Source organism: Oryx dammah, unplaced genomic scaffold, assembly GCF_014754425.2.
Source record: "Oryx dammah isolate SB20612 unplaced genomic scaffold, SCBI_Odam_1.1 HiC_scaffold_23, whole genome shotgun sequence".
NCBI classification, from domain to species: Eukaryota; Metazoa; Chordata; class Mammalia; order Artiodactyla; family Bovidae; genus Oryx; species Oryx dammah.
This window is the reverse complement of record NW_024070207.1, coordinates 64,762,366-64,782,684: the sequence shown is the minus strand read 5'-3', so window position 1 is coordinate 64,782,684 and position 20,319 is coordinate 64,762,366. Positions and strand designations below refer to the sequence as shown.

The following is a 20,319-nucleotide window of genomic DNA, read 5'->3' as shown; positions in this document are numbered from 1 at the left end:
CTCCTAGAGGAAAACATAGGCAAAACACTCTCCGACATAAATCACAGCAGGATCCTCTATGACCCACCAACCCAGAATATTGGGAAAAAAAGATAAAAATAAAAAAATAAACAAATGGGACCTAATTAAACTTAAAAGCTTTTGCACAACAAAGGAAACTATAAACAAGGTGAAAAGACAGCCTTCAGAATGGGAGAAAATAATAGCAAGTGAAGCAACTGACAAATAATTAATCTCCAAAATATACAAGCAGCTCCTGCAACTCAATTCCAGAAAAATAAAAGACCCAATCAAAAAATGGGCCAAAGAACTAGACAAACATTTCTCCAAATAAGACATAGAGATGGCTAACAAACACATGAAAAGATGCTCAACATCACTCATTATCAGGGAAATGCAAATCAAAACCACAATGACATACCATCTCACGCTGGTCAGAATGGCTGCAATCCAAAAGTCTATAAACAATAAATGCTGGAGAGGGTTGTGGAGAAAAGGGAATACTCCTAAACTGTTTCTGGGAGAACAGTGTGGAGATTCCTTAAAAAGCTAGAAATAGAACTGCCATACCACCCAGTAATCCCACTGCTGGGCATACACACCAAGGAAACCAGAATTGAAAGAGACACATGTACCCCAATGTTCATCACAACACTGTTTATAATAGCCAGGACATGGAAGCAACCTAGATGTACAATAGCAGATGAATGGATAAGAGATCTGTGGTACATATACACAATGGAATATTACTGAGCCATTAAAAAGAATACATTTGAATCATTTCTAATGAGATAGATGAAACTGGAGCCTATTATACAGAGTGAAGTTAGCCAGAAAGAAAAACACCAAAACAGTATACTAACGCATATATATGGAATTTAGAAAGATGGCAAAGATAACCCTATATGTGAGCCAGCAAAAGAGACACAGATGTATAGGACAGTCTTTTGGACTCTGTGGGAGAAGGCGAGAATGGGATGATTTGAGAGAATAGCATTGAAACATGTATATTATCATATGTGAAACAGATGGCCAGTCCAGGTTCGATGCAGGAGACTGGTGCTCAGGGCTGGTGCACTGGGATGACCCAGAGGGATGGGATGGGGAGGGACGTTGGAGGGGGGTTCAGGATGGGGAACGCATATACACCATTGCTGATTCATGTCAATGTATGGCAAAACCACTACAATATTGTAAAGTAAATAGCCTCCAATTAAAATAAATAAATTTATATTAAAAAATAAATAAAATAAATTTAAAAAATAGTATTCCCACCACAAAAAAAAAATGATAATTATAAGATGTGATAGAAAGTGAAAGTGAAGTTCCTCAGTCACGTCTGACTCTTTGCGACCCCGAGGACTGTAGCCTACCAGGCTTCTACGTCCATGGGATTCTCCAGGCAAGAATACGGGAGTGGGTTACCATTTCTTTCTCTAGGGGATCTTCCCGACCCAGAGATCGAACTCAGATCTCCTACATTGGAGGCAGACGGTTTAACCTCTGAGCCACCAGGGCGGCCCAAGATGTGCTAGAGGTGCTAGCTAATGCTACAATGCCAATCATATTACAATATATAAATGTATCAAATCAACATGTTTGTTATACATCTTTAACTTAGACAATGTTACATGTCAAATATATTGAAAAAATTTAAAAACACAAAAGGGAAAAATAGGAAAGAGTAAAGGGTTAATGATTTTTGAGCAAGTCCAATACCTTAAGACCCACTGGGACTGTGGTCTTGTAAGCAGATAGGGTAGAGGATCTTCAGAGGAAAAGAACCAGATATAACTTTCTTAATGTAAGAGAAGCCATTTTAGGCCTAAGCCATTTTGAGATCTAAGTGTGGCCACAGTGCTTGCCCTTACAGAAGAATTGGTCTCAGTAATTAATAATTTTAAGGGAAGAAAAGACAGTAAAAACAGCTCTTGGCGGGCCAGGGAGATAACATAACTATATGAGACAATATATCAGTTGTAAAGACTCCCAGTTCTGTTTCAAAGGTAAAGATTAGCCTGAAGAAAATTCTTGAGCACATTCTTGGCAGAATTCAAACACCTTTGAGCACTCAACTACTAGATTAACTTGAAACTAAGACATGATGATGCTGACCTTTGCTGACCCTTGTGACTTTAATCATCTAGAGCCTGGACATTGTCAACCTTTGCCTCAATTCTATGCTGAATTCTACTTTGCTTAAGCCCCTCCATAAATATGCATACATTCTTAGCTTAAAAATTCCCAAATTATATTGTTTGGGGGAGATACTGCTTTGGGAAATATCCCTGGTGTTCTCCTTACTTTCTCCAAGTAATAAAACCTTCTTTCTTCCACTCTTTTGTTTGTTTGCTTCTTTTGGCTCAACACCCACCAAGAGGGAAACCCAGTTTTTGAGTAATAGTCCCAAACTTTCGGATACTCTGAGATGGTGATTGAAGCCACAAATTTTGCTAGGTGTGATAGGATAGTTATACAGGTAGTTGCTAAAGTCCCAGTAGAAGACTATAGATATAGAGAGAAAGCTAGGAAACTTTGGGAAACAACTGTAAGTTAACAAAGCATCACTCAAGAAAGCTCCCAGAATGTCATGGAACAAAACAGGCTTGCTTAACTATAAAGCTGTAAGTAAAAACACAAGATATGCCCCAGGCCATTACATGAGAGAAAAATATCACCACCTTTCTATTGATTTGAATATGTACTATGATAGTCTTAGTTTCAGTGAGGGACAGGAAAGTCTGGCACGCTGCAGTCCATGGGGTTGTGAAGATTCAGACAAAACTTGGAAACTGAGCAATAACAAAGCTTAGTTTTACCCCATAGGATCAGATACTCTCCTGCCTGATAAGAAAGGGGAGCTAGTGATGTAAGCCTGAAGTATACTCAAAGAAGGTGATCTTTTCTCCCTTTGATTATAAAATTGTAGCTACTGTGATTATAAAATTGTAGCCCACTTAATCCTCAAGGCAGAGCCCCCTCCACTGCCCCCTTGCATCTCCCACAAGCATCCTTTATTAGTAAATCTACTTCTTGCCTATCACTTTGCCTCTCACTGAATTCCTTCTGTGCTGAGACACAAAGAACCTGAGCTTCAGTAAGTCCAGACACCAAGTGAGTGATTTTAATTAGAAGACTGTGTGTTCAAGTCCCAATTAGGATTGGTTGGGTTTCAGTCCTGGTCACATGAGTTCAAGTCCCAATAAGTGTTTTAACTGGGTTTGAGTTTTGACTGACTGGATTTGAGTCTCAATCTGAGTTTTGGCCAGGTTTAAGTCCCAATATGAGGTGCAATTTCAGGTGCACATACTAGTCATGGATTGTAGTCCTGTTCCTCTGACTCTCCCAGGCTGCAATTGCACAAGTGTCTCTACTAGTTTGTGGTTTCATGGATTGACTTGTCTATTTACCTGTGGATCCTCTGGGTAGTATCCTAGTGAAAATTCTCTGTGATATCCCTGTCACTATAGTGATCCTCTGCTGGGGTTGTGTGCCTGGAGCCCTTTGTGATTCAATCCTTGAAATCTAGGATGAGAAATTCACACCCCTGGGTTCTGAAAACTGCACCTGGTATAATTGAGGAACATGGAACTTGAATTTAGGGATCATAAGTCTCAACGTGAGATGGCACCTGGCAGGGATGGCTCATTTTTTGAAATGGTTCTGTCCTGCAAGCACCAGCATTCTGGACCTATGGTAGAAGGGGTAGTCCAAAAGATCTCTGAAATGCCCTGGGGATCATTTTTCCATCGTCTTGAACAATAAGTCCTAGATTCTGTCTATGTGCATGCTAGATTGCTTCAGTCGGGTCCAACTCTTTGCAACCCTATAGACTGCAGCCAGCCAGGTTCTTCTGCCCATGGAATTCTCCAGGCAAGAATACTAGTGTGGGTTGTCATGACTGCCTCCAAGGGATTTTCCCAACCCAGGGATCTAACCCACTTCTCTTATGTCTTCTGCACTGTCAGGTGGGTTCTTTACCACTAGCATCACCTGGGAAACCTAGATTCTGTTTAGAAAGCAAATCAGTTTACATTATCTTGATGAATAGCTCCTAATTTCCATTGAAATGATCAATCTGTACCAATCTCTTCATTAAATTTGGCACACCCCTTGTGTTCCCCCTGAACAGACTTTATTTCTTTCAGTAGGAATAGATCAAGAATTTTCCAATTTTTAAAGTCAACTTCCTTTTTGATTAACAATACCACCTTCAGATAGTTTCTGTCTTCTCAAATTATATTATAAACATTCAAGAGAAACCAGACTCCCCTTCAAAACTTTGATTAAAATTCCTTCAGTTAAATATTCAATTTCATTGATCAGAATTTCTACCTTCCACAACATACTAGGACATGAACAAAATTCAGCCTAGCTCTTTGCCACTTTATGACAAAGATTGCCTTTCCTCCATTTTCCACTAACATATTATTCATTTTCATCTGATACCTCATCAGAATGGCCTTTACTATCTATTTTTATGCCAACATTTGTTTACTACCATTCAGGTATTCTCTAAGAAGACTGAAGATTTCTTTATAGCTATCTTACTCTCCATGTGAGCCGTCATGAGAATTGTCTTTAACAGTTCATACGGGAACGACAGAAGAAGAGATGGCTGGATGGCATCACCGACTCGATGGACGTGAGTTTGAGTGAACTCCAGGAGATGGTGATGGACAGGGAGGCCTGGCATGCTGTGATTCATGTGGTCGCAAAGAGTCAGACATGACTGAGCGACTGAACTGAACTGAACTGAACTGAACATATATAACATGCTTAAGAAAGTGCCTGGCACATAGTAAACACTTTTACATGTTTTAAGTATTTGAATAAGTTGTTTCATTCTTGGTCAGAATTCCTAATCTATGTGGGAAAAAACTCTTTAAGCCACTGATACGAAAATATTTCAAAATCATTCATCTCCCTCTGTCATGTCCCCTTCCTCTCTCCTTTAGAAAACACGCACACACACACACACACACACACACACACACTTCCCCACTATTTGATCTGGAACCCGATTTCTATAGCCATCAGAGTCAGTGGTTATAGAAATTTATATTATTTAGTAAATTCCATCAAGCCTGGACTGCATAATATAGTTGCTAAGGATTTAAAGGCATATGTTGTCAAGTAACATAGTAAATCATAATTTTGTTTTTTAAAGAATATTTAACTTTTCTGAATTTAATGTTTAATTCTTCTAAAGAAAGGAAAGCAATTTTGGTCTACAGTATTACGTGGTACTTGATATAAATATGTACAGACAATGTTCATGGGAAAAATAACATTAAAAAAAAGAGTTTATAAAATGTGTAATAAACAACCAGAGCCAACTGTAGTTACAGAGAAAATGTGTGAAAGAAAATGATTGTTATTCTATATAAAGTTGGACTTTTTCCTACTTACTATTTTCCAACCTAAGGAAATGAACATAATCTGAAAGACTATTCAGATTAGGTAAATGAATCATTAGTGATAGGTAATAGTTTTAAGTCCACTGTTTTAAGATAAAAATAATCATTTATTTTGTGAATATCACATTAAAAAGTCTTTTCTGTGTTCTAGGAAAGTACTTTCACACAAGTCATCTACTAACTGCATGTTTTAGATTTAACATAGTTTACACAGGAGGCTCTAAATTATAGCTGATTTGGTGGGTTTCTTCTCTGTTCCTTATATGCTAAGCAACTTGTTTCAACAATTCTGTATTTAATTGTGGAAAGTTGACACAATAGCATCTTGAAGACACATTGTTATTTTAGGACCAAAACATTATTATTTGAGGATTTTTAAGACCTGATTTTAAAGATAATGTCAAAATTTATCTAAGTGATCTTATTTGGTCATTAATCATATTTTATAATACAGTTTACGAGATTAGACTCCAGCTCCGACAGGCCTTTGTTCTATGCTTCCCTTTTCTCATGGAATTTTTTTATAGTATTAAAAATGTTCAGCATAAAATATTAAATATTAGAGGGAAATATTTTTAATTTTATTTTATTTTTTAACACCAAAAACTTTTTGTGTTGGGGTATAGCCAATTAACAATATTGTGATAGCTTCAGGTAAACAGTGAAGGGACTCAGCCATACATATACATGTATCCATTCTCCTCAGTGGAAATATTAAAGGCAGCCCTTATGCAGCAGATATGACCCTGAAGATGTGTATAGATATTCTTTTGCTCTTTGGTAGACCAATAAATTGAAACATAGTTTCACATCTAATTACAATATGATTTTAAAGTTTATTCCCATTAAAATGTTTTTATTCTGAGGCATGCCCTCAAACTTATGAATGGGCAAAACCTTTAAAGTAACAACAGAAAAGTTTAGATTAAAGCTTCAGCACTATATACTCAGAAAATCAATTATTGTTATGACTCAATAATATATATTACCAAAAACTTGTGTTTCAAGGTGATACTTAACAAAAGATGCTTTATATTATTAAAGAAACTTCAAGTGTACTTTTTGAACAACTTTTCTCTGTGGGGTTCCCTGAAGATTTTTTATACCCTTGTTTATTGCTCCCTATCTTTAGTAAAGATTGTTCTGTTTTGTAGATTTACATTTTATATTCACTTTCACTTACAGTCATGGTCTGCTCTCTCTATAAATTAGCACTCTCTTACTTCATTCCTCCCTCAAACATGTTACTATTGTTCAATCTTTTAGAAGAGAAATTGTGTGAAGCAAAGTTTTGATGATAAAGGGAAAGCAGTATCCAGTTAAAACATCAAAAAGAAAATACAATACCCAAGGAAGAAAATTTACTTTGGTACCAATATTATAGTATGAAGCAATGATTCTCCTGTATGTATGTGTGCTTAGTTGCTTAGTCTTGTTCAACTCTTTGTGACACCATGGGCTGTAGCCTGCCAGGCTCCACTGTCCGTGGGATTCTCCAGACAAGTATACTGGAGTGGGTTGCCATTTCCTACTCTAAGAGATCTTCCTGACTCAGGTACTGAACCTGCATCTCTTGCGTCTCCTGCATTGGCAGGAAGATTCTTAATCTCCAAATATAGGAAGCTCATCCTCCTGTATGAGCACTTTATTGTAGTTAATGTTGTAAGGTGAAGGTGGATACCATTCTTCTTTATGTAGAGGGTATAATTTCACATGAAAAATTAAGATTACTCATTATCACAGTTCTGCCAGTCACCTGGGATGAGTTTTTAAAGAGGAACCCAGGATTGTTATTTTTATTTTAACTTTGGCAATAAAGGGGATCAAGGTGCTTAAAATAGCAAATTCTGTGCTAGAAGTTGAACACATTTTTCGTGGTTGCAGTATCTGGCTAGGAAGTGGGGATCTAGGCAAGTTACCTAGATATTTAACCAGCCCCTGTAAGTTTGTTTTGATTTCTGTAACATTGTAGTTAGAGTAATTCTGAGACAGGGTAGGAAATGGTGCAGGACCTGCCAGCCTTGGGAAAGATGTAGAGTCAGAAGCCTATGCTTTGAAAGCTGCACTTCTGAATTTGTGCATTTTCTTTTTTATTCTTAATATTTGTGAAACCAGGGAAATTAGGCAGGAAAAAAAGACATAAAGACATCCAAGTTGGAAATAAAGAGGTAAAATAATCTCTATTTGCAGATGACATGATTTTATAAACAGAGGAAACTATGAGGAAGCCACAAAATACCTGGTAATTCTAATATATAAGTTTAGCAAAATTGCAGATAAGAGATCAATATTAAAAACTCAGTTGTATTTCTATACACTAGCAGTAAACAATACTAAATTGAAATCAAGAAAACAATTCGTTATAGCTTCAAAAATGATAAAACACTTAGGAATAATTTTGATCAAGGAAGTGCAAAATGTGTACATGAAGAACTATAAATACTGTGGAAAGAAATTGCTCTGTGTGTATAGTTTCACATTTGCAAGATGAAAAACTTCTGGAGAACGATTTCATAGCACTATAAATAAACTTAGAACCACTGAACTTTAGACTTAAAAAATGAATAAGATGACAAATTTTACATTATTTGTTTTTTACCTCAATAAAAATACTGCATTATTTAAAAAAATAAATTACAGACACCTTAAATAAATGGAAAGACATCCGTGTTCATGGATTGGAAGGAAATTTTGTTAATAGGGCAATGTTCTTTAAATTTATTTTCATACTATTATGATCCCTATCAAATTCCAACTGCCTTTTATTTTGTAGAAATGTACGTGATGATTCTAAAACTCATAAAAATTGTAAGGGACTGGAGACAAAGTCAAAGAACACATACTTTCTAATGTCAAAACTTAATATAATGCTATAGTAGTCAAAAGTGTGGTACTGACATGATGAAAGACATATAGATCAATGGTATAAAATTGAGAGTCCAAAAATAAACCAGTGCACCTATGGTCTATTGATTTTTGAACAGTGCCAGGATCATCCAAAGAGGAAATAGTCTTTTCAAGAAATAGTGCTTGCAAATGAATGAATTTGGGATTCTACTTCACACCATACACAAAATTTAATACAAGATGTATCAAAAGCCTAAATGCAAAAGATAAAATTATTGACAACTCCAGATTATTAGATATGTCACCAATAACAAAAGCAGCAAAAGGAAAAATAGATAAATTAGATTTAATAATAATAAAAAAAAACCTTTCTGTGCATCAAAGGATTCTATCAAGAAAGTTAAACAGACAATCCATAGAACGGGGGAAATATTTTGCAAATCATTACATCTGATAAGGGATGTCTATCTAAAATATATACATGTCTTACAACTTAGTACTAAAAAGACAACCCAAGTAAAAACTGGGTTAAGGGCGTGTTAGACATTTTACTGAAGAAGTTATCCAAATTGCCAAGCAGCACATGAGAAGATGCTCAACATCATTAGGGAAATACAAATAAAAATTAACATGATTTTGATCACTCCAAAATCACCTCATTAAGATTACTATAATAAAAAAGACAGACAATAACAAGTTTTGGCAAGGATGTGAAGAAATTAGAACACTCATACACTGTTGATCAGTACAAAAAATGCTGAAGCCACTTTGGAAAACTGTCTGGAAGTTAAACATAGACTTACTATATAGTTCAGTGGTTCTACTCCTAGCTATATAACTAGGAGAAAGGAAAACATACATGTACACAAAAACTTGTACACAAATGTTCATAGCATTATTTATAACTGATAAAACAAAAACAACTCAAAAATTCTTCAACAAACAATGTAGTGTTTCAATGCAATATAATAAATATTATTCACCCATAAAAGAAATGTAGTAATGATACACACTACAACAAGGAAGAATCTGAAAAATTATTCTAAGAAAAGAAGCCAGACACAAAAGGCCATGTATTGTGTGATTCCATTTCTATGAATTATCCAGAATAGGCAAACACATAGATACAGAAAGTAAATTAGTTGCCCGGGCCCAGTGGTGGGACTCGTTGAGGGGAATGGACAGAGACCTCTAACTGGTACTTTCTTATTTTGGTGATGAAAATATCATGGGATTAGATAGTGGATAGTGATAGTGGTTGCACAACATTGTGAATATACTAAAACCATAGAATCATGCATTCTGAAATGGCTGAAATGGTGAATTTTATGCTTATTTTATCTCAGTGCAAATTTTTAAAAATATTTTCATGAACATCACAATAGAAAAAAAAGCATTATAATATTTCACTAACTGCAATTTTAGAGATATAACAAACTACAATCATCTTTGAAGATAATTTTTATTAAGATAAATCCAATAAAATGTTGTGAATACACATATTATCAGAACTTCCATTCTGAAATAAACATTTGTATTTCTTTTAAAAATGGAATTTCAATTGCATTTTTCCCAAGTAATATCACAGTTATATTTGGGAAAGATAATTCTAACTCTTACCATTACATGAAAACAGTTCACTTTCTTTATAAAAACAACGTAGAGAACCACAAGAATTTTTGAGGAAATTCTTTTGGGATCTCTCCACTTCGTGAAATTATCACATATAGGAGTAAAATTAAAATTCAAAGATTTAACATATAAATTACAGAAAAGGGTATTCACTGACAAAGTTGAAAGCGTATTTTTTCTATATATTCCACCATTATAATTACAAAGTTTATAGATAATAATTCAATGTTAGGAAATTTGTGACTAATGAACAGTATGAAGATGTTTTGAAACTAAATTGATGTTAAAGAAAAGCTGTGTCTGTAAAATATTTGATAAAAATATTCATCTCTATTAACATTATAACATAGAGGTACATATTACCAAACTATGAAACCATATAGGGCAGCTTTAAGCAATACTCTGAGACTCTTCTTTTTTGACCTCTTCTCTTTTGGTTATTTTTCCAATTTCAGCCTTGCTTTCATCTTTTACATCTCCTCCATCTTCTTTTCCATTTTCTTTCTCTTTTCCTTCTTTCTTTTTTTCATCTTCCTTCTCATTTCCACCATCATCCCTTTTTCTATCTTCATCCTTTTTTCCAGCTTCTCCCATTTTTCCATCTCTTTTATCTTTTCCATCTTCAGATTCTTTGCCATCTTCTCCTTTCCCTTTCCCATCTTCATTCTCTTTTTTATCTCTTTTTTCTTTTTCGTTTTTTTCCTCTTTACCATCTTCTCCTTCCCCTTTCCTATCTTTACCGTCTTTTCCATCTCCAGTTTCTTTCTTGTCTTCTTCCTCTTTTCCATCTTCTTCTTTCTCTTTTCTCCCCTCATCTTTTTTTTCAACTTCTTTCCCTTTTCCATCTTTGTCCTCCTCTACATCTTTTCCTTTCACTTCTTCCTTATTTTGATCTCCATCTCCTTTTTGATCTTCTTTTTGATCTTCTTTTCCATCTTTTGCCACTGCCTCTTTCTTTTCTTCTCTTTCTTCTTTGATATCTTCAATTTTTTCTTCTTTTATTTCCTCTATTTCTCTTTCAGGAACTGCTGCCTATAATGAATATCAAACAAAAAACAAGGCTATATTTGTAAATATGGAACCAAGACAGAATTATAGCTATCTTATTAAAGAAAGTACTTTCCCTGTGGAAAAGGCCTCCTAAACAACATGTCATAAGGAAGTATTATATGAAACAGGATTAATTAAAGTATCTCTACATAATCATGCACAAATAGATATTTGGAACAATAAATTTGGAAAAAACCTATTCATATAAATAATTTTCATTACAAATATGAGGAAACAGAATAAATAGAGAAAAAATAACATTCTCTATCAATAATCCTCAATGAGTAGTATACACATATACAAAATATATTTCTTGAAGAAATAATACATTTTATTTCTATATTGGTGATATTTAGGTTTACTTTGTAAAAAGTTAGTTGAAAAGTCTTTTACAAGATATCATAGGATCAGTTACAAAAGATTTTCCCTATATGCACAGGTTTGATTTATAGATTTGGCATTAAACCCCATTTTCATTGTTTTAACTATAATATTGAAAAATGTGATAAGATAAATATGCAAAGCAAGATCTATTGGAAACATAAACATACTGATCTCCTTTGCAATCTGAAGAGGGAAAAAGACTCATATGATCTTGAAAAGGGATTTACAAATAGCCCATGTACTGACAAAAGGAATAGAGGACCAGTCTATATTTAATAGGACAGTCATTAGATTATCAAGATCACTGGCATTGTTCTATTAATATCAGTGCTAACCCACTGTTCCCATACCCATTCCTGAAAATTCTCAAATATTAAATTCATTTTATTTCTTTTTCTCTTATTTACCATTACACTATATGCTGTATACAGAATGTATGTGTCCCTCAAAATTCATATGATGAAACCTAATTTCCAATGTGATGGTATTTGGAGGTGAGGTCAGTGGGAGGTGATTTGGTTATGAGGATAGAGCCCTAATAAAAGGTATTTATGTCCTTATAAAAGAGGCCCCAGAGAGCTCTCTCAGCCTTTCTATGGTGTCAGGACCCAGCAAGAAGACTGCCATCCATAGACTAGGAAGCAGGTCCTCTGTTCAGTTCAGTTCAGTTCAGTCGCTCAGTCGTGTCCGACTCTTTGTGATCCCATGAACCACAGCAAGCCAGGCCTCCCTGTCCATCACCAACTCCTGGAGGTTACCCAAAATCATGTCCATTGAATCAGTGATACCATCCAACCATTTCATCCTCTTTTGTCCTCTTCTCCTCCTGCCTTCAATCTTTCCCAGCATCAGGGTCTTTTCAAATGAGTCAGCACTTCGCATCAGGTGGCCAAATTATTGGAGTTTCAGCTTCAACGTCAGTCCTTCCAATGAACACCCAGGACTGATCTCCTTTAGGATGGACTGGTTGGATATCCTTAGAGTCCAAGGGACTCTCAAGAGTCTTCTCCAACACCACAGTTCAAAAGCATCAATTCTTCAGCGCTCAGCTTTCCTTGTAGTCCAACTCTCACATCCATACATGACCACTGGAAAAACTATAGCCTTGATCAGATGGACCTTTGTTGACAAAGTAATGTCTCTGCTTTTTAATATGCTATCTAGGTTGGTCATAACTTTCCTTCCAAGGGGTAAGAGTCATAATTTCATGGCTGCAGTCACCATCTGCAGTGATTTTGGAGCCCTCTAAAATAAAGTCTGACACTGTTTCCAATGTTTCACCATCTATTTGCCATGAAGTGATGGGACCAGATGCCATGATCTTAGTTTTCTGAATGTTGAGCTTTTAGCCAACTTTTTCACTCTCCTCTTTCACTTTCATCAAGAGGCTCTTTAGTTCTTCTTCACTTTCTGCAATAAGGGTGGTGTCATCTGCATATCTGAGGTTATTGATATTTCTCCCCGCATTCTTGATTCCAGCTAGGGCTTCTTCCAGCCCAGCATTTCTCATGATGTACTCTGAATATAAGTTAAATAGGTACGGTGACAATATACAGCCTTGACGTACTCCTTTTCCTATTTGGAATCAGTCTGTTGTTCCATGCCCAGTTCTAAGTGTTGCTTCCTAACATGCATACAGATTTCTCAAGAGGCAGGTCAGGTGGTCTGGTATTCCCATCTCTTGAAGGATTTTCCATAGTTTATTGTGATCTACACGTCAAAGGCTTTGGCATAGTCAATAAAGCAGAAATAGATGTTTTTCTGGAACTCTCTTGCTTTCTCAATCCAGCAGATGTTGGCAATTTGTCCTCTGGTTCCTCTGCCTTTTCTAAAACCAGCTTCTAAAACTGGAAGTTCACAGTTCACCTACTGTTGAAGCCTGGCTTGGAGAATTTTGAGCATTATTTTACTAGCGTGTGAGATGAGTGCAATTGTGCAGGTCCTCAGCAGATACCAAAAATGTTGGTACCTTGATCTTGGACTTCCCAGCCTTTAGAACTAAAGGAGAAATAAATTTCTGCTATTTATAAGCCACCCAGTCTGTGGTATTTTGTTACAGCAGCCTGAACAGACTAAGACACTATGGAGCCATACTCATTTAATGTTCCTCAACTTTTAAACTACAAGGAAAACAAGATTTCTTTCAGTTGAACGCATTGTTAAACTTTCAAATGGACAAATTGGAATATACCTCTATAATTTTGGCCCTTCCATTTTCAGTAGTTTCATTTTTGTATTCATTAACAACTTCTTTCTTGGTTTCAGCTATGGTTTTGTCACTTGCATCTGTGTTTTTTCCCATCATATCATTTTTGGTCTTCATTTTCTGTCCAGCAACACAAAACAATAAAAAGATAAATATACAATTTATTTGGTATGTTGATTAAATGGCACAATTATTTTACCAACTGTTGTAACAGTTTATGGAAAAGCTTTAAAATACTTTCAGTGTCAGTATAAACTTGAAATGGCATTAAAATGAATATTATTCCTCTTATATAAATCAAAGTTTCTCTCAGATGAAAAGCAACAAGTTAGAATGCTGACCAGTAGCTACTCAGGGCCAATTGCCAGCATCAGATTAAAATTTGATAAATTAATTATCTTTGATTAGAGGGGACCAGTTTATCCCTGTCATGTCTAATAATTAGCAACAGGGTTTTTGATTACAGAGCCTCCATTGGTAATAATTATGAATAATACTAAGTTAGGGATAGCACCAATTTAAATACATTTAAAAGAGATCACTTGGGGATATTAGTGATTCAATATTTAGGGCTACACATTTTAGAATGATTTGAGTCATGATTTGTTTGCAAGAAAGCTCTTTGCCCTAAGTGCGTATGTGGTAGAAAGAGCACTGGATTAACGGGCCAGCAAACATGTGTTTTAAATCTGGATCTGTTTTTTGCTTGATGTGACCTTGAGCAAAAGCATAAATTTCTGTTTATTTTTTCAAATGTAAGAGAGAGTAATACCACCTACCTACCAGGATGTTGTAAGAAGCAAATGATAAAATATATGTGAAATTACATTGGAAACTGTAAAATGCAATGTAGATATATTATTATCCTTTTAACACATGAGAAACTGAGAGCCAAGGAGGGTGAGGTGTTTTTATATTATGTTTTATTCTAGCATTTTTTTTAAAGAAGAAATAAACAGTGATTACTATTTTAACAACTTGTAAATTGAGTATTTAATTTTATAAATAGTGACCTTGAAATGTGAAATAGAGAAAAACCAAATAGAAACTTTCTCTTCTGTTATCATTTACTATGATTAATAAAACTATGGCCATAGTTTTAGCAAGGTCTTTTAATCAAGGATTTTAAAGCATTTTCAATCACTAAATTATGAGATTAGGTGATTTCTAACGTTTCTGCTAGCCTTAATGTTTTATGATGTTAAGAATTCAACCCAAAGCCAGTGCTCTATGACAACCCAGAGGCGTGAGATGGGGACGGAGAGGGGTTTAAGAGGGAGGGGACATATATCATATGTATACCTATGGCTGATTCATGTTAATGTATGGCAGAAAACAACACTATATCATAATGTAATTGTCCTCCAATAAAAAATAAAATTAAATTAAAGAATTCCACATATCCTTAAAACATCAACAATGCCTCAATAAAGAATTCTAAAAAGAAATAAAATCATATTATATTCACAAACATTTACATGTAAATAAAGGTAAATATAGGGGGAAAAGTAAGCTTAATATTGAGGCTATCTTTATTTTTAATATTTTTCTAACCACAACACCAGAGCATAGAAGCCTATATAAAATCAATTGTGTGCATTTGAAAATAATGTATGTGAAAGCACTTTGCAAATTGTTCAGTATTATCAAACGTTGCTGCTACTGCTGCTAAGTCGCTTCAGTCATGTCTGACTCTGTGCAACCCCATAGACGACAGCCTACCAGGCTCCGCCGTCCCTGGGATTCTCCAGGCAAGAACACTGGAGTGGGTTGTCATTTCCTTCTCCAGTGCATGAAAATGAAAAGTGAAAGTGAGGTCTCTCAGTCGTGTCCGACTGAGCAACCCCATGGACTGTAGCCTACCAGGCTTTACCGTCCATGGGATTTTCCAGGCAAGAGTACTGGAGTGGGATGCCATCACCTTCTCCGATTATCAAACATTATTACTATTATTATCACAAAACATTACTTTGGTTACTACAGTTTATACCTTGTGTTTTCCCAGGAATATTGGTATTGTAACTGTATGAATTCAAAAGCATGTACATTTTATGGCCCTATCGAACTAAATTTTTGTTTTTTCTCTTCCTAGGGAAAATGTCAATACACAGTAGAAAACCACAGAACACAAACAAATACTTCCTACTCAAAGGGCTGACATGTACCATATGGTATGATGTATAATGTAATATGGGGCTTCCCTGGTGGTTTAGTGGTAAAGTATCTGCCTGATGATATTGGAGAGGCAGGTTTGATCCGTGGGTTGGGAAGATCCCCTGGAGAAGCAAATGGCAATCCATTCCAGTATTCTTGCCTGGGAAATCCCATGGATAGAGGAGCCTGGCGAGTTACAGCCCATGGCGTTGCAAAATAGTCGGACATGACGTAGCAACCAAATCACAACAACAAATAATGTAATATATGACTAACTGAAAAGAAAACAAAGCAAAATGATCAACTTGTATGCCTTTCCAAAAAACTATTTCTGAAGAAAAGCAAGTTTCTCTCAATATTGCTTGCTGAATATTTACCCTTGGAGTTGATGTTCTTTTGGGCTTCAAATCTGGTATAATGGGCACAGGCAACTGCAAAAAAAAAAAAAAAAAAAGACGTGCAAATCATGGGGGAAGAAAGGGAAGACATCATAATTGAAGAAAGATCACTAACTGAAATTCAACTTTGTGATTAAAATAAATGAGTGTAGTTCAAACTGAAAACTAGGACAAAAACATTTCCTTGGTGAGAAAGTTTTTCTTAAAACATCAAAAATAAATCTTGTATTAAATGACTAACACAATCCAGAATCCCCTGAAGTCTAAAATTATATTTTACAATACATGGGCAAAGTTTTATAAAGACTACTTACAGCAGACAGTCTGGCTGATCTTCTCTTTGGCTATAAGATAAAAATAATTATCAGTTAAGAACATTACGGATACACAAAACTAGAAATATTTATATTGTGGTGAAAATATTTAGTGTAACACTATATATATGTTGTCATTAAGAAGTATTGTGAGCTTGATTAGAAAGTATCATTGAACTAATAAAAATATAAGTTTTGATTTTTCCCTTCTCTGGACCCTTCATATGCTTAAGAAAAAAATTCCAAATTAAATTTCAATTGCTAGGCTAAATCAACACAATGGCTAATAACAGTATATTTAGAAATGAAAATATAGCCCTTTCTTGGAAATCAACAAAGCAATTCTTTATCTTTAGTTAAAAGGAAGAAGCTCTCTCCAGATCTTAAACACAATACCATCCTAAGTCCCAAGAAGTTTGGAGTTTTCAATACCTATTTCTGAGAGAGACCACTGGCATTCCATATTGGTACTCATATGATACAAATACACTAAGAAGTATTTAAGTTTTAGTTGCCTATGTGTCAATTTTAAAGAACAAGTGAATTTTTTCAGACAGATTCTGAAACTAAAGAAACTCACCTCTTGCTTCATATCACCTTGACCTGCAGGCTATACAGGGGAGAAAAACACACAGAAATAAGGTCATTGATATAAATGTATAGATCTAAAAATATTGCCTATAGATTGCAGTCTGGAATATAACAGCTTATGACTTTTTCCTGAATATCTGCTCAAGTAGCCACCCGTTATTGCCTAGTAGCATGCTGTCTACTAACGTGCAAATGTACACCAAGATGCAAATGAATTCCCAAGACATGTTTATATAACTGATAGTCAATTTCATCCTTTTGTATAAACTGTATCTCCTAAAAACAAACTTTAATTTTAAAATCCACCTGTTGTAGCCCATGTTAAAGCCAAAAAGGATGAGAGAGGGCGAGCAGAATGAAGGGTGGAGCTTCATGCAATTTCCCCGTCTATTTAGCCTCATGCTTGAGATGTAATTGTACTTATCTGACGCTCGCTTATCGTCTTCAAGTTCTGCAGACAAGAACTACAATCCCCACAATGCTTTGCGGCGGCGGGGGTTTACCTCTTTGTTACAACGTCAGCGCGTTTTATTGAGAAGCCGGCTGCGGATTTTAAAACTTCCCGCCACTACCTGCTACAAGGTTGCTGTCATTTTTGTAAAATCGCAAGATCCATTGCACAAGCCTAGAAAAGCGCAGCGGCGGGAATCACAGAAAGGGGGTTGCTGATTAGAAACTATTGCTTTCTGTCCTTTTAGACTGGGAATTACTAAGCTATTGCACGAGTCATACAGCCTCAGAGCACCAGGGAATTTCAGTCTTATTCCTATTTCTAAAAATAGGGAAGACAAACGAATAGAGAGGAATACTTTAAAAAAATCATAACGCCTTACAATAGCACAGTATTTTACAATTTTATCAAGCAACAAAACAGCGATCGATTTCACTTCTAAGGGACCCCGCTCCCCAACAAACAAACAAACAAACAAATCAACACCAAGTGTGAATTTCTTTCTTGTCCAAGAGAGGAGTCATGATTTTTTAAGTGAGGGTTTGCAGGAGACCAGGAGGAGCCTGGTAGGCTGCAGTCCATGGAGTCGCTAAGAGTCGGACACGACTGAACGACTTCACTTTCACTTTTCACTTTCATGCATTGGAGAAGGAAATGGCAACCCACTCCAGTATTCTTGCCTGGAGAATCCCAGGGACAGAGGAGCCTAGTGGGCTGCCGTCTATGGGGTCGCAGAGAGTCGGACACGACTGAAGCGACTTAGCAACAGCAACAGCAGCCCTTGAATAGCTCCTATCAATTCTTCGTGTCTAAAGTGAGCAAATCCACGCTACCCCAAGATCAGCAATAGTTTATCTGACGCATTCCTCTTATCATTCTTCCACCTTTAGACAGTGAGCTTGGAGAGTCTCAGACCTCTCGGGCCTAAAGTTGCTATTACAACGGTGAATCTTTACCTTCTCCAGGACAGTTTGAAGTCTGCGCCGCCTAATGGCGCAGGATTACCATTGCAAAGCCATCTGGCTTGACAAGAAGTGGAGGAGGGAAAAAAAAGAAAAAGAAAACGGGAAGAACAAAGGCAAATAAATATGGGAGAAAGCCATGGCCTTCGTTCCCCCAAAAGGGACGGTTCCCGGAGGAAATCTGGAGGCTGAGGAGGAAATTAGTGCCTGAAAGTGTGGTTGGGAGAAGAGTTCTCCAATAGGGTAAGCGGAGGAAAGGGGGTGGGGTAGGAAGCGACAGCACAGCGCTATGGCTGTTTGTAATTCAGCACGGAGACACCTCTCAAGCGATTCTTTCCCTTAAACAAAACAAGCCAAAAAGTGAACTACTAGTTGCGTGAAAGACCATCCTCAACCTTATATTAACCGATATTTGCCCTTCCCTCCCCTTAGGCACCTCACAAAATCGAACTAGAAGCCAAAATGCTTTTTAAAAAAGTCTCTGCCGATTAGGAAATAGGTATTTCAGTCGCTATTACCCCTTCTATCTTCCTATTTCACTTACCTTTCTTTTGGGCATTGTTGCAGCTCTCTATAGAGCTTGGCAGTCAGCAGAGAAAAAAGCCGAGAGCAGTCTCTACACGACCGCTCAGAGAGCAACTGAGTTTTCAATGAACTAATTAAAGTACGACCTGTACTTGCCTTCAAAAAAAAAAAAAAAAAAAAAACCTCTCGTTATTGGCAACATTAAACGCACCAAGACACAACCAAGCTACGTGAATGGTTAGCAGGAGTGGGAGCCAAATTGGAGTGACAGCCTGTCAGACCAATAAGAGGAGTGACCAGCCCAGGGGGCGTGGTCCACGGACTCTCGAAGCCCTCGAAGGCTGCCTGCTCCTACTGCCGGTGGGTTAGAGGAGCACCTTGACTTAGTGGACTCAAAGGTCTGAAGCATAAATCTGGCGGGAAAGCTGGGATTGTCCTTATCGGTTCTCTTTTCTTTTTTTTTTTTTTTTCCTTTATGTAGTAATAACAGGAGAAAGTCACTACACTTGCTTTCTCCACAGTCTCCAAAAGTTTCTTCCTGGAAGGAAAGTGCTTTTCAGACAGGACTGGGCCTAGGCTCCAATCTTTCCATTCTACCTTTGGCAGGAGGATGTAGATGACATGAGAGGAGTACTCTTTCAGAAAGTAGAAAAGAGTGGAGCTGTTTCTCAGGTTGTGGAGACTGTGCCACACCAGAATTGTGGTCCTGGCAGGATCAGGGTGCCAAAACGGGGCATCTTTCACAGATGGAGAACCTCAAAACTTGGAACTGTAAGAGCAAGAAGAACCTGAAAGTGGGGACATCTGATAGATACCACTATCCATCCCACTTGGTGGGAGTTCACCAAGAATTCAATGGTCCTCTTTGTGAGGTAATAAAGACTATCTAAAGGAAAAAGGCTGATACAGTGGATTATGAATCCAAAGGTGGCATTTAGTGAAGGAACTCGGGAAGATACCATACATGAAAGTATTTAGGGCACAGAGCCTGGACTAGGATAAAGCAATTAAAGCACTCACTTCTGGTGCAAATTTAAGGATGCACCCCAGACTCAGGAGATTAGGATGAGGCCATTGAGGTGAATCATCAAGGGTAGAGTGCATGTGTTCTAAGTCATTTCAGTCTTGTCCGACTCTTTCCGACCCTATGGACTGTAGCCCGCCAGGCTTCTCTGTCCATGGGATTCTCCAGGCAAGAATACTGGAGTTGATTCCCATACCCTCCTCCAAGGGATCTTCCTGACCCAGGGATGTAACCTGCATTGGGAGGCGACTTCTTTACCATTAGTGCCACTTGGGAAGCCCCGCAAGTGTAAGGTAGGATCTTGTTTTTATTTAAAATTGATATTTTGTTTATCATAGAATTAAAAAAAAACTTTAATTAG

General features: G+C 36.7%; 1 protein-coding gene across 1 annotated transcript; it reads right to left on the bottom strand.

Moving 5' to 3' along the window:
* Window positions 1-9,710: 9,710 nt before the first annotated feature.
* Window positions 9,711-19,179, bottom strand: HMGN5 (high mobility group nucleosome binding domain 5). The gene is made up of 6 exons (XM_040265635.1): window positions 18,954-19,179; window positions 16,986-17,015; window positions 16,406-16,435; window positions 16,071-16,124; window positions 13,525-13,659; window positions 9,711-10,931 (listed from the first exon to the last, which is right to left on the bottom strand). Exons 1-6 carry the CDS (start codon window positions 18,966-18,968, stop codon window positions 10,290-10,292), a joined length of 906 nt encoding a protein of 301 aa, XP_040121569.1. The 5' UTR covers window positions 18,969-19,179; the 3' UTR covers window positions 9,711-10,289.
* Between the last annotated feature and the right edge of the window lie 1,140 nt (window positions 19,180-20,319).